The sequence below is a fragment of the Biomphalaria glabrata genome, chromosome 1 (assembly GCF_947242115.1).
Source record: "Biomphalaria glabrata chromosome 1, xgBioGlab47.1, whole genome shotgun sequence".
Classification (NCBI taxonomy): domain Eukaryota; kingdom Metazoa; phylum Mollusca; class Gastropoda; family Planorbidae; genus Biomphalaria; species Biomphalaria glabrata.
Window position 1 is genome coordinate 38,068,940 of NC_074711.1, and position 15,428 is coordinate 38,084,367.

At 33.2% G+C, this 15,428-nt stretch overlaps 1 protein-coding gene across 2 annotated transcripts; it reads left to right on the plus strand.

Annotated features, from left to right (window-relative positions):
* The first annotated feature begins 169 nt into the window (after positions 1-169).
* LOC106070482 (E3 ubiquitin-protein ligase KCMF1-like) lies at positions 170-12,226 on the plus strand. 2 transcript variants are annotated; one of them, XM_056035375.1, is made up of 8 exons: positions 170-376; positions 3,706-3,873; positions 5,128-5,267; positions 5,624-5,724; positions 8,101-8,264; positions 9,287-9,398; positions 9,887-10,030; positions 10,140-12,226. In XM_056035375.1, the coding sequence occupies exons 1-8, from the start codon at positions 361-363 to the stop codon at positions 10,750-10,752; spliced, it is 1,458 nt and encodes a 485-aa protein (XP_055891350.1). In that variant the 5' UTR covers positions 170-360; the 3' UTR covers positions 10,753-12,226. The 2 variants fall into 2 exon arrangements, with proteins under 2 accessions (XP_055891350.1, XP_055891358.1); XM_056035383.1 differs by having other exon boundaries at positions 9,287-9,386.
* Positions 12,227-15,428: the final 3,202 nt, after the last annotated feature.

Sequence of the window (15,428 nt, forward strand, 5' to 3'; positions counted from 1 at the left end):
ATTCCAGTCCTATAATGTGAAATTATTGTTTACTGTAGATATTATTATATCAAATTTATTTTTTGACTTGTTGTTCATTAAAAAATAATTCAGCCCAATAAAATGAAAAAAAAGTATTGATTTCATATTAATTAAGCCTTGTTTAAAAAAATATTTCGTAAAGTAACGAGAATCTACGTGACGTCATCATGGCCACTGAAAAGCTGATTGTATGTTGATCTTCTTGGAATAAATCAAATGTGTTTCGGTGCTGTTCACAATAGCGAATAAGTTATTCTGAATGCTTCGAATTTCCATTAAAAACCAAAAACGCCTTTACTACAACATTTTCGATCACATTTGACGAGTGGGGAACTTAGAATGTCCCGACATGAAGGTAATCTTCATTAGTTCAGTCGTTCATTAAGATTATGACTATGATCATGATTCAATATCAACATTTTCATCATTCATGATTTTGGTTTAGTATTTACATGATGATGATCAGTCAGATCAGTACTTTTGAGTACTGTAGTGTTAGTGTGACTACTGTCAGTCAGTGTAAACTTAAAAGTAAAACTATTCAGCATTCTATCTGATATATTTCTACTCAACCCAGTTTACTAAATGTCCCCACTTATCATGACTTTTAAGTTTTATCAGTTTTATGACTTACACAAATGAGACTTTGAATTTTTAGTGATTAATAATGATTTACTTTACTTAACTTTACTAGCCACTTTAGACCACTCTAGAGACTGTCTTGATTCTTGATCTAGAATCTAGAGAGGAGTGAGCCTGTGAGTTGACAAAAAAAGAAAAAGTATAAAAAATGATTAAGTTAATAATGGGAGTATTAATCATAATTAATCTAGAATCTAGATCTAACGACGTCATAGAAATATAGATTAGAGTTTAGAGTAGAAATAGGATACTAAACTCTAGATTAGTCAGTAGTCTAGAATAGTCTAGTCTAGACTAGGTTTATCGCACTATCTATTTTAACTATTTAAATTTAAGTAATATATTATATTTAATTATATAGATCTAGAAGAAGACTAGATTGACTAGTTACTAGATGATAGTAGATCTAGATCTATTGTATTGTAATATTTATATTAGCACTGTGGATGGGTGATGTAGAATCGACACATGCCAGGACATGACATAGAATTATATAGAGTATAAAATCTAGATCTGGATTCTAGATGTCCTAAATCTAAAGACCTATTCTAGGTCTTGATCTAGACAAAAAAAACACATTTATAGGAGAAGAACTAGACTTACTTTACTTATCCTTATGACTCATAGTGCAGCATTCTATTTTATAGGGCTCTAATAAGTATGTGCCATCAGACACAGTTCTGGGCAATTCCCACCAGTTGGGTCCATGTCCATCTCTGCTTCTTGGTCAGCCAATCTCCTCAATGTTTACTTTGGTCTCATGGCCTTTTTTCCCTTGTCTAGAGCCTGTTTTGCTATTTTTCTGCTTGTTCTTCTGATTATATGGAGCTTGTCTGTTTTGTTAGTTGATATATTTCAAGTCTCTGCACCATATACAAGAGCTGCTTCCCCATTTGTGTTGAAAATGCAGATTTTTAATAATTTACTGTTTTAGGGACACTGATTTTGACCTTCAGGTTGGCCATAGAGTATTAAAAGCTCTACTATATAAATAATATTATGTTGTCGATAATGATAAAGATGTAAATATTTATATAATAAAATCAACCAGCATTATTTTTGGTAACCCAACTTGGCGCGAGGTGGGTCTACTAAATCTGAAGCAGTACATTGTCGGAGATTCTGAATATTGAAAGCAGTCTATCAATAGAAGGGAAAGTCTATCACAATTCATCAAGATACTTCATTCGCCTGGCAGTTAAAATGAATGAAAGGTCACATCTATATATCTGATCTACAAGCTGACCGTCATCTTGATCTACATTGACTTGGATGCTGAGTTCCATACCTACTACACTTGAGTGTGGTATATCCTACTATCACACTGCGTGAGCATCATGTATTCAACCTGTTTGGTTGTGTTTTTATTCAACTATAGAGAGTTGGACTTAACCATTATTAAATGGTTGTGTTTTTATTCAACTATAGAGAGTTGGACTTAACCATTATTAAATTGGCTTTCCCTTAGATTAGCACCACTAGCTTGTGGACTGTGTACCAGTTAGCTTTGAAGCCACCAGATCGATACCCAACAAACCATCATGGCTTTAGGAAATTTAGGTCAATTGAATGTGAAATTCAACTAATAGGTCTAATTGATGACTTTTCAAAAGGCCTCGAGAATCATGAGCAAATAGATACCATTTAATTAGACTTTTCTTAGGCATTTAACAATGTTTACCTGAATAAAAACTATTTTGGCATTACATTTCCTATAAAGGCAATACAATAGTATTTTTTACATCTTCAAAACTTGAAATATAAATCTATGTTCTTTGTAAAAAAAAAAAAAGACCTCAAATAACTTGACAAGATCTATTAGGTGTATGGGGGCGTGGTGGCCAAATGGTAAAGCGCTGGGCTTCCAAAATATTGGTAAAGACTGGATCTAATAGGGGTATTTTATTTTACTTATTAAGTGCCCTATAATTAATTAAAAGTAAGTTTAGTTATAGCAATTACATTTTTAAAAAATTAGTGATAATCCAGTCGTGAATGGGAATAATTCTTGGACTGCAAGTTATTATTTTAAACACAATTATCTTTCTAATTAACAATTGTTCATTATTTTTTAAGCTATATCTGTTTGTTATTATTATAAGACTTTTATCAACTCACTCTTTCTATCTTGTAAAAAGTTTGTACCTGTTATTTCTCCCACACCCAATCTTGGATTACGCTGAAATTTCACACAACTATTTCATTTACCTAACAACACAAAAATCAATTTAAAAAAATTAACCAATTAGCTAATTAACTATTGAAAATAAATTTTAAAAATTTGTATGGTATCTTGAACATAGGAAAGAAATCATACTGGACAGATGTGGTGGTATAAGTTGAATTAGTCTGCTTGAGGAGCCCTGAGTGAAAATATTATTATTTTTTTTTTGCATTTAAAAAAACGATCATGTAAACATTCACCAATATGCCCCCTTCTTCCCTAAGAATGTGTAATGTGATAGAAAAAAATAATTTTTGTTAAATTTTCAAGACTAAGTGATATTTGTTTGTTAACATAACTATTGCTTTTTCTGTCTCTTTCATATATATTAAATATGTAAAGTTTTTAAGAACCAGTCTAGATACTTTGGTTACTGTAAACTATGAATGTCAGTTCATCTTTATTAATAAAGCACATTAACTTCTTAACCCATTCAAGTTTTTAAAATAAATTTGACATTAACCTTTTTTTCTTCTTTAATGCGTTTCTTAAAAATACTTTTGAGGTGTAAGCTACAGCTATATAGTTGCATTTCTAATGAGTTAGCTATGTACGTTTTTTAGAAATCACACTTCAATTTGTATGTGCTCCAAAGATGGGATTTATTAACAATTTAAATAGAAAATGCTTGAAGGAAAATTAATAATTGAGCAATATCCTGATCATTTAAAGCTTTTTTCCCTTAATGTATAGTGTAAGTAAATGTTTTATTTAATCAATCTACCAATTATTTGCTTGTAAGGTTATACTTATTTATTTATGAAACTTCTGATATATGTTATTATTTTTAAAATTGTATCCATATTTACTCTCCACAGGAGTGAGCTGTGATTCTTGCATGAAAGGAAACTTCCGTGGTAAACGCTACAAATGTTTGATATGTTATGACTATGACTTGTGCTCTACTTGCTATGATGCAGGTGCCACAACAACTAGACACACAACTGATCATCCAATGCAGTGTATTATCACACGAGCTGATTTTGGTAATGCAGTTAATAAAAGTAGAAATTAATTAATAAAGATAGTTTTATTGTTACCTTTGCTTGGCAACCTGTCAAGAGGCTTATTCAAAAAGCTGTATCTCTTGGATACATTGAATCACAATTTTAATTCACTTTTAAATAACCATAACAAGCAGTAAGCTGTCTCTGTCTTATTTGTATTTTCTAAAAGGAAACCTGTGCATCATTTTGTTGTACTTTTCTGCTATTACTTATTACTTCTTGTCAAAATAAATTGGTTAAAATAAGTTTTATGAACTATCTTTGAATTGTCCGTGCTTGCTTTTCATTTATTTTTTTAATAAAGAAAAAAATAGATTTTGTATTTTCAAAGCACACTTGTCTATTTATATACATTTAATACTTAAAGCTCTGTCTTTCATCAATACATAGTTATATATATATATATATATATATATATATGTATATTGTTACGATCATCAATAGTGCTAGATGTTACAATCAAACTTGATGTCAAGATGTCACGTTGAAGCACAATCAATGATCGTAATTGCCGAGGATCTTGAAATCATCTTTTAATAAGATGATCGTTTAGAAGTAGCTAGATCTAGATCTAGTTGATACGATGATCATCTAGAAGTTGCCAGTTGATAAGAGGATCATCTAGAAGTTGCTAATCGCTAAGTCGATCTAAGTATATTATTATATTCAATGAAGAAACTTCTCTTCGTCTAAAACAAATGCTTTAATTCAAAACTTGGAAAAGCTATTCACAAATAATTACAATGGTTAAATGTACTTGAATAGAACAGAATATATTTCTATTGAATAAATGATCCACACAATAATAAAATTATGTCTTCTTACTTTGAGTTCTAACACAAGAATTTAGTACATGTTATCTTTAACACGTTCCGCACGACACTGGCGTCAATCTAGAATCTTCCCGGGCTCTAGAGCGTAATCACGTGACTAACATCTCTACACTGCAAGGCCAACCAATAAATGCAGCTCACAATACAGTAATTAATATTTCTAACCAAACACATTCACTCCAAAACATACGTTTGTTGCATGATGGAAAATCCTGAGCTAACAAGTTCTGGCTGGTAACCTTGGGCGGCTAAATATAGATACAGTGTACGTGACATTTATGTATTTTTGTAAACACCCATTTATGTACATTATTTTCTATATACTGTTGTAACATAATCTCATTAATATTATCCTATACAGTCAAATCAGTTTAATAATACAATTAAAATTATTGTTTAGATGTATTTTATGGAGGAGAAGCTTTGACAGCGGAGCAGCCTCAGTCTTATACATGCCCTCATTGTTCTCGGATGGGCTTTTCAGAATCAAGCCTTCATGAACATGTTTCAGCGGATCATTCTGATGCTTCTGCTGAAGTGGTAAGAAATGACACTGTAAAGAAATCAACATCTAGGCATATTTGTAATTTAAGAATTTGACTTCTTACTAAATATATCATTACTGAATACTCACATAAAATTAACACTATATTATATTTATATATTATATTTATTATAATATTTTCTGTAGAATTAAACAGTCAACATCTTATTTTTATGGATAATTATTTTATTAGAAAAATTAATAATTGAGTTTCTCTTTATTTTGTTATGACATGAATATACTTTAAAAACTTACACTATACATTTTGTGTGTAGTTATCAAAAAAAAATAAATTCCATTTGTCTAATATCTGTCCTTCAATGGTCAACATAATTATATTTGTGTTTTAAAGGTGTGTCCTATTTGTGCTTCTCTACCTGGAGGTGATCCTAATCATGTGACTGATGACTTTGCATCTCATTTGACTGTTGAGCATAGGACACCTCGAGATTTCATATCCTTTTATAGTTATTTCAATTGTTGTTGAATTAATAATAGACAAAATACATAGGAGTTCTATTTATCAATAGTAATAGTTGATAGGATGTCCCGATGTTAAAACAAAAATTGCCATTGAAATTTCCCCCTTTTACAGCAAGAATCAATGTTCAGATGTGATCATTGTTTAGTGTTCTTAGTGTAATATATCTTAACTAATAAAACTTCAAATAACTTATAACTTGAATAACTTCCTTGTGAACTATACTTAATATAACTTTATTTATAATATAAACCAAATCATGTCGAAATGAGATTTAAAATAACTGCATTAGACTTAAGTAATATTTCAAAAGTGTCGACACTGGGAAGGTACTGGGCTTTGTCCGGGAGGTGGGGTTGTCTATGAAGATGTGATTTGTGAAATTGTGAAAATATAATATTTACAAAAGATTTTTACTAAATTATTAAATTTTCACTACCTTTACTATTTTAACTGTGAATAGACCTTGTTTTTAATAACTTAACTAAATAAAATTTATCTCTTGTGGTATGAAGGGAGAGTAGAAGATTATAGCTAAAATAAATGTCAGACATGAATATATAATTGTGCAAAATCAACCTCTTTGACTAACCCAACAATTGTATTACAAGCTTCATCAATAAATAGGTGCCTCAAACTCTTATGGTTATAATACCTACTAATTACTCATTTACTATATAGGGGCATATAGGTCTATGTGTTACACATTCCCCCACCCAATTTAGGGTGAAGAGTGTAGATCTAATTATACAAATTAAACAACGCAAGTTTTATTGTTCACTTGTTTCTTGCAAAAATTTGAATTATAAACACTTTAGCTTTATTTCAGGGTTTGTGAAGTATGTGTATTTTGGTTTCAGGGTTTTTAAAAGTTATTAAAAAGGAAATTGTTGAGTTTCAGGGTTTACTGGAAAAATAAGTGGCGCCCCTGCTAACCTCTTCCCACCGTCACCATATAAACACACACACACACTCCATAATAACTTTATACTTCTACTTGTCATAGAAGTACAGTTTTAGTTACACAATAGTGTTTACCTTGAGTGGTCAGACAAGAAAAGAATACAAGTATGTAGATCTCCCCTTACACTAGTTACACAGATCAAATGTTTGCTTAAAATGTTTTTTTCTTTGCTTGCTTTGCTTACTAGATCTAGATCTAACTGCATAGACCTAGATCTATTTCTTCTATGAGATAGAATTTTTTAGAATAGAATTTTTTTTTGTTGTATTTACAATGAAGTTAGGGCCACCCTTGTAAGAGATATGCTATTCGCAGCCGACACAGCGATAGTGGCACACTCACAAGAGGAGCTTCAGTCACTGCTGTCCCGCTTCTCTAAGGCTTGCAAAAATATGGCCTAACTATTAGCACAAAAGAAAACTAATGTTATGGGACCCCTGCTACAGCACCACCATCCATCGTCATTGACGATAAATGCCGTAAATGAATTCTGTTACCTTGGATCTACAATTCAATATGTCTCTAAAAGAGGATATAAAAAACGCATAGGGATGGCTGCATCAACCTTTGCTAGACTCCAACCAAGAGTTTGGGAAAACCAGAAGCTCACCACAGCAACCAAAATGGAGGTCTACAAGGCAAACGTTCTTAGCACGAAACTGTACGGCAGTAAGTCGTGGACTACCTACGCAAAGCAAGAGAGAAAACTAAACTCATTCCACTTACCCTGCCTTTGAAGGATCTTAAAAATAACATGGAAAGGAAGAGTGTGTAATACTGAGATCCTTGTGAGAAGGGGCCTTCCCAGCATCTTTACAGTCCTCAGTCCGACATGTTCGCCGGATGGAGGACAATCATATCCCAAAAATCATTCTGTACAGGCAACTTGCGTCTGGCTCAAGAAAAATTGGTCGCCCCCACCTCCGTTACATTGATGTGGTAAGTGAACATTGATATTGACCATCAAGAAGACATAGCCTTAGACCGCACTAGTATGAGAGAGACGCTGACCAAGAAAGCTATGGACAGCAAGAAAACATGGGCCTCAGCTCATGAAGAAAAGCGTGCCACATGGAAAATAGCCAGCTCCTCTACCACCATAGCGAAAGCTACCTTGACCTGCAATATATGTGGACTGGAATGTCTCTCCAAAATAGGGCTCCACAGCCATATGAAAAAGTGTTCGAGATGAACCATAGTCCTTCTACTACTGAAGGAGGCCAATATATAATATAAAGGTTTAGATCTACAATTATATAGATCTACTCAGAGCATTAGGATTACCAACTCGTGTGAAACAAAAAGCATTTTCATCACACCCCTCCTTGTCCAGAAAGTAAATAGTCTGTGTATCTAAAATAAATATAACCTTAACTTGAAAGAACGATGAACCACCAGGACTTCGCCATGTCAGAAGAATTCCACATCCAGGCAGAGGTGTAGGCGGATCTCGAACGCGCAGAGCAAACATGCAACATTTTGGTTCAGGGGCATCAACTTTGACAGGTCTTTCACCTAGCAGTCGAGAAAATATGGATCCTATTGCTGGTAATTTTAGTTCTATTCTTTTATTATGTTACATATAAGTAGTGATGTTTATACGACCTCAATTCTAGTTTATGTTAAAGTAGGCAAAGGTTTATTTTGTTTTCTTCTGTTTATCTAAGACTTTCAGGTTATTAAACCGATATGGCACTATGGTAATAATCTTTACAGACTTTAATGTTTAATAACACACTCTTGAAATAACTCTTAAATAACAACTTTAAAAAAAAATAATATATGTTGATGTTCCTCAACTAATTTTGTGGTACTTAATGTCTATGAAATTTGTAATATAACCAAAAAAAAGTTTCTAACAAAGTTACAGTTCTTTTCTATAGGTTGGATGTTTGGTTAATTTCTTGTTTGAATTGGTATACCAGAAATGATCTTATCATTAGTAGTCAATTCATGTATTTTTGTTGACTATTTGTATAAACACATTTTCTAGTTTGAGAAAACATCTACAATGCCTGTTTAATCTATTACATATGAAATGTGTTGCAGTACTTACAAAAGCGGGAGGCGCTGAGGCTAAGCGTTAAAGCACTTGGCTTCTAAACCGGGGTTCGAAGCCTGGTGTAGACTGGGATTTTTAATTTCGTGATCTTAGCCGCCTCTGAATCCAACAGCTCTAATGGGTACCTGACATCAGTTGGGGAAAAGTAAAGGTGGTTTGTTGTTGTGCTGGCCACGACACCCTGATTAATCATAGGCCACAGAAACAGTTGACCTTTACATCATCTGCCCTATAGACCACAGGTCTGAAAGGGGTACCTACTTTACTTACAAAAGCAATGTTCCCATCATGAGTTTAAGATAGAAAACAAAATATAATTGTCATTCCAGCAATTTTTTGTCTTTCTGTTGAATTGAAACATATTTTTTTTTTTTCAGCATCTAGTTTTGACGGAGTCTTCCATTTATATAACTATGTCTTAAGATGTTGTTGTTTTTTTAATTTGTTTAAAAATATTTTGTTTTCAATTTTGTATAACGGTCTTAAAGGATAATTATTTTATTTTCAGAATTACTTTCACAATTGTCAAGTGTACGGAGTCGTGCTGCTGCAGCACAAAGTGTTTCTACCCAACTACAACAGTTGGAGATGCAGTTACAGTCCACTAGGTCAGTCACTAAGTATGTAAAGATTTTTTTGATGTTTCAGTTTATACATTATTCATATCATTTGATTTTTTAGTTAGTCATATTCTGTGAATAAATGAATTGTCTATTTATTTTTCAGTTTATACATTATTCATATCATTTGATTTTTTAGTTAGTCATATTCTGTGAATAAATGAATTGTCTATTTATATATTGAAACACTTAAATTACTTAGTAATAGTCTATAGTTCTAGTTTTTCAGATTTGTTGTTTAATAACATTCTTCACCAATTTTAAAGAATCAAATTCGAATCGGAACTGTTTTGAACTATATTTTTTAAAGTTTTTGTTTGTTATTAACATAATTCACAACTTTTGATGGAATGTCTGTAATTGATAAGATAAGATAGAGTTACTGTCTATTAAAATTGTGTATTGTAATTAAATATTTGTTAGTTTTCAACTATTTTTCGGTTGTTCAACTTCGTACATTATTCAAGTATTTTAACTGATTCTTTCAGACAACAATTAGAACGTTTACCACGAAGGCAAACAGAGCCAAGTAAACCACCTGCCTCTAATAGCACAGTTCCATCACTGCCTGAGCCAACAACAGCGCCTACAACAGCTAATACCAAAATAGATTCACAATTTCTTCTTGGAAAGTAAGCCCTTGAAACACATATACTCTTTTGTTTTACTCTGTGACACATAGAATCCCAACTCTGTTTTGAAATCACAGGTTTTAAAAGGCTTCACATTTTTGTCTTTCAGGCTGTGCAGTGAAAGTACGGGCTCTGACAATGGATCCACTACCGGAGAAGGAGACACTGGGCAGCGTAATGTTTTTGTACAAGAGTTGTTACTGGCCACATTAACAGAACAGCTTAGTTTGATTACAGACTGGGAAGCTGAAGACCCCAGTTCTTTAGTGGAAGTTCTTCGCTCGCCTGAATCGGATATGGAGCAGGAGGTAGCATTGCTTCAAAAGGAAAATAAAAATTCGAATGAATCCCATAGTAAGATTCTTAATATTAAACCAATAGACAAGGCTGTGGGAGGGGCACTAGAAAAAATATCAGGAAGTCCTGGATGCAGGCCTGTGTCAGTGGGTACCTACAGGGAAAGCACTTGGGGCCATGTGAGCAGTACTTCATCTGCTGGTGGCACTCGGCAAATATGTAATCCAATCACAGTTCCAAACACAGTGGCAGTGCATGGTCCAAACATGAGCTCTTCTGGTGGGCTAAATATGCAAGGTAGAGCGACCTCTGCTAGCCATGGGGGCAGGGATAGGGGTATGAATCCTGCTTCTGCCAAAAGGAGCATGCTTAAACACATGCCACCCCAGCGTGGGGCCTCTGACACAGACCCACCTCCACACTAACTTGAAACACTTAGATTTGTGAAAACTTTCATATCTTTCTAGCTAATCACTATAAGCTTAGAGGATCAGTTCTATCATCAATAAATTATTGGCAAACATAATTTGAAATATGAACATCCTGTTTCTTAAGGAAAGGATTTTTTTTTTCTCTTACCTTAATGCCATTGAAGGCAGAGTGTATTTTGTGAAATAAAGTATAAAAATAAAGCCACTGTTTTATTTTTTTTCAACTCATTAAGTATCAGAGTTTAGTTACCAGTTCCTTTTTTTTTTTTTTGTCTTAACTGTTGACTATGTTGTTTCACATAAAAACTAGTTTCTGAACTAAGTATATTGTACATAGCATTGGCTTTCCAGGTATGTGGCAGTTTGACTCCTCCATGTGTGGAAGAGCTCATGTAAGCAGCAGAGAATATCTTTGTGTTTGGTGTTTCAATATTTCAATGATGAAACTGTGATATTGTAATCTTTGAATTTGTTTTCCTTGCTGAGACTAGAAAGTACAAAAATACATTTTTTTTCCTTTTGTTATATTGTTTTTTTTTTGTTTTTTTTTTTAGAAAAACAAGTTTACTTGTTAAGAGTAGAAAACTAAATACATCAAAGCCAGTTTTGATATTATAAGGGTTACATCTGTTTTCGTTAATAAGTACTCTGAAAGTAAACATTTGAAAATAACTTTGTATTAAAGGGTTTTTACCTTTTAAATTGTTTTTTTGTTCCAAAACTGTTTACACTTGATGCAGTAGGCTTTATCTTTGCACAATGTAACCATAACAGTTATTGTTTCAACCCCCCAAAAAATGTAAAATTAGCATCAATGATGTTTTGTTTGTTTCATAAGTACCATAGGCACCAGGACACAAATATATACTCACTATATTCATGTCCTTGGTAGTTTTTCATAATCCACATTGCTTGAGATTTCAGTGCCCCTTGTATGATGAGGGAGGTAATTTCTGACCCTGACATTTTGCTTCGTTTGGCACCAAAAAAAATGTCAGAACTCTTGTTGACCTAGTGACTGAGGAGGGACGCTTCACATATTACTGGCAAATAGTTTCATAATATATATTTTTTTTTGTACCACTGTTTGTGTGTTGACAGAAGTTTTGTCTAGGCCAAGAGAAATGTTTTGTTACGTTTTTCTTTATGTGTGTAAATAAATGATTATTCTTATAACTTAGTAGCTGTGCTTTTGCTGAGCCTCCTGTTTCCTTTCAGTGCATACTGATGTTCAATTTCAGTTGACAGTGATATGTGTATATAAAAATAAACTATGTTCTCCCGAACACAAAGAAAACATTGTCATACATAAGAGAGATCTCTTTGGAGAGAAGTAATAAAAACACTAAAGGGATGTAATTTTGTTTGTTTGTTTGTTTGGTTCCTATGATTTCAAGAATTGTTCACGAGAGTCAGAGTGAGAGGTAGTGTTGTGAGCTGATTCATAAATAAAATGTGTACACTTCAACTAAGACTTGTCTTGAGTGATTCATACATTATCTTCTTGTCAAATCTCCCAGCGAAATTAAAAATCAGCTTTAATTTTTTTTTTTTTAAATGAAATGAATTATGATTTCAGTAAGTTGACAAATGTTATTTAAAAAATGTTTCTGCACTAAAATTGACATTGATCCTCACACTCAACATTTCGTTTGACACCAAACTACAGCTAATGATGACTACAATTTAGTTATTGAGATTAAAATTTCAAAATAATACTAAAAAGAAAGAATAGGAAAAACACCTGAATAGTTGTTTTTTTAATTAATAACATTAAATTTTGAATGCGGATAAGTTTAAGATTACATAAAGATTTAAGTTTCTTTTTATTACAATATACAATTTGTCAAAAAAAAAAAAAGCAACCGAAACAAACAAAAAGGCAGCGACATAAACCTCACAAACACATCAGTCATACTCAGACATCACCCAATACAATCTACTTAACCCCTAAGGTCTGAGTGAATGGACACCCTCTTTTAACCCTTATATGCTTAGTGTTACAGAACTGCAATAGCACATTGTTGTGCCTACAAAACATTTAATAAACTCCAGCTCAAACTTAGCATGGGGTTGTTGTACTTAGTACTTTAGTTACACATGTCTAGGCGACCTACATTTGGATGGCAGACAAACATTCATTTAGGTCAAAAACTAGGATCAGGCAGAATGTTAAAAAGTATAAACAAAAAATTAGCTAAGCTTTATTATAACTTCAAAGAAAATATACCATATATATGTGTGAATCTCCAGGGTCAGTATTATAGCATTAGTAAATTTGTTTGTTAAAGGCTTATTAGTTTAAAAAAAATCATTTTGTTGTTACAGGAATGCTAAAACATGCATTGGGTATATAGCCTTCATTCTCAATATTTCTTGTCACTTGTGATGTTAGAATATAGGTTATATGTTTTGTGTGTTTATTTCTGTCATTTCAACAATAGCTCTTAAAAAGTAATTCAAAGATTCTTACTTAAGAAGAAATACAGTACAGGTATTTTTTTTTTATATTAACCATAAATATAGATAAAAGTCTGAGTCAAGTTAAGGCAGAAAACACCATTGTAATTACATATTACAAAAAGATCACCTAAATTACACATTTTCTATGTTTCAACTGGAAACTCAACTTTTTGTCAATGAACACTTCAGTCAATGACCACTTGTGTCCATGAAAAACTTCAGTCAATGACCACTTGTGTCCATGAAAAACTTCAGTCAATGACCACTTGTGTCCATGAAAAACTTCAGTCAATGAACGTTTGTGCTAAAAAAAAAAAAAAAAAAGCCAGTCACTTCATGAAGCAACATCTGCAAATGAAGCCACAAAAATGGAGGTTTGAGTTTTTGGTTCTTTGTTGAGTAAATGGACATGCCTTCACACAAGAACTCTCCTCAGAAAAAGAAAGTGAAAGAGTAGTTGAAAGTGAACTATTTTTGGAGATTGTGCCTATGTAATGATCCATTTGTCAAAATTGATCCCTAGAAACATGAACGTCTAGCTGTGCTTTGACAACTACTGGACTTTTACTGAGCGCTCACAAAAGTATATATAGCTTGAGAAAGGTTTCCATACAAAGTAAAATCAAAAATTGCAATGCCCTTGGCTGTGATCAATGAATTTGGTTGCTGCAATATTGCTTTTTAGCGGCCCCCGAAAGGGGAAAAGACGCTATTAGTTTTGTGCGAAATGTCTGTCCGTCCGTCCCGTTTAGATCTCGTAAACTAGAAGAGATATTGAAAATCCGACTTCACAATATTTTAGACCATTCAAAGTTCTGATGCAATGGCTACTTTTTTTTTCCTGAAAGCGAAAATTCTAATTTTTAAAATTAATTATGCAAGCAGTTTTTTATAAGAAAAAGCTAATTAGTATGCATTATATGTTAGACCTAATTTAAGACAAATAGTAATCTTATAAACATCATTTTCGTAAACATTTTCTCTATATAGCGGAATTTTTTTTTTTTTTTTTTTTTTTATTGAGGATTCGAATATGAGATTGAGCCTTTTCAAAACAATTAACTTATTTAGTTGGAACCAAGGGTCCCGGGTTCGAATCCTGGTGAAGACTGGGATTTTCAACTTCTGAGTCTACCCAGCTCTAATGGGTACCTGACATTATTTGGGGAAAAGCAAAGGCGGTTGGTCGTTGTGCTGGCTACATGACACCCTCGTTAACCGTAGGCCACAAAAACAGATGAACTTTACATCATCTGCCCTATAGACCACAAACTAGTTAGGCCAGGTTCACATCTAACTTTACATTCACTTTCACGTATCATTTGATCTGCGGGACGGTTGGGGCACTACACAAGATCTGCTAACCTTCTTTCTCAATTCTTATCTCTCATTTGTCTTTGATATAATTTCATTCGGATTTTCTTTCTGAAAATATTGAAGCCTACCTGGGTGGACCACTGGTCGTGCGGTTTGCGCGCTGGACTGTCATTTGGATTTATCGACGATCGAAGGTTCAAACCCTGCCTGCTCCCATCCCCCGTCGTCCTGCGGGAGGTTTGGACTAGGAAGTAAACTATCTTCAACTCTGAAGGATTATCCGAATTATGTAAAACATTTTACTTCGGGGGCCGATTTTGAGTTTGATTTTCCACACAAACTGTCTTTTGTAACCTTGTTGTTTTTTTTTCAAAATACTAACGCAAAACTAAAGTGACTAAGACTGCTTTATTGATCCTTTATTGATTTGTTGTGGCTCTTTTATCATATACAGACAACACAACAGAAACATACCCATAAATAGAACAGACACAACATAAAGAGGTTGTTCAGCGACTACACAGAGGCATCTTGGTCCTTTTCATGTTTCCTGATGAAAGTGTGGCATTGATAAAGTTTGACCGAGTGAGGTACGAACGAGTTTTTGATGATTACGTCCTACGCGTCATGCATTTAGTCATGCATATTAACCAATGACCTAAACTCCGCCAAGTCACTGGTTTTCCTGGCTAGCTCAGGCAACCCATTCCATGCTCTAATAGAGCTAGGGAAGAAGGATCTATTGTACAAATTTGCCCTAGCATATGGAACAAGGAATGTGCCTCTATGTTTTTGTCTTTCTGAGTATTTTATTAAATTTTATTTTTGTATTTGAAGATTATGGTTCAGTGTTTTATGTATAATTGCTACTTTACTTTTAAGTCTTCTAT

Coding starts and splice junctions, on each gene's coding strand:
- LOC106070482 (XM_056035375.1), top strand. Junction 3,874..5,127: donor TATCACACGAGCTGATTTTG/GTAATGCAGTTA, acceptor ATTATTGTTTAG/ATGTATTTTATGGAGGAGAA. Junction 5,268..5,623: donor CTGATGCTTCTGCTGAAGTG/GTAAGAAATGAC, acceptor TGTGTTTTAAAG/GTGTGTCCTATTTGTGCTTC.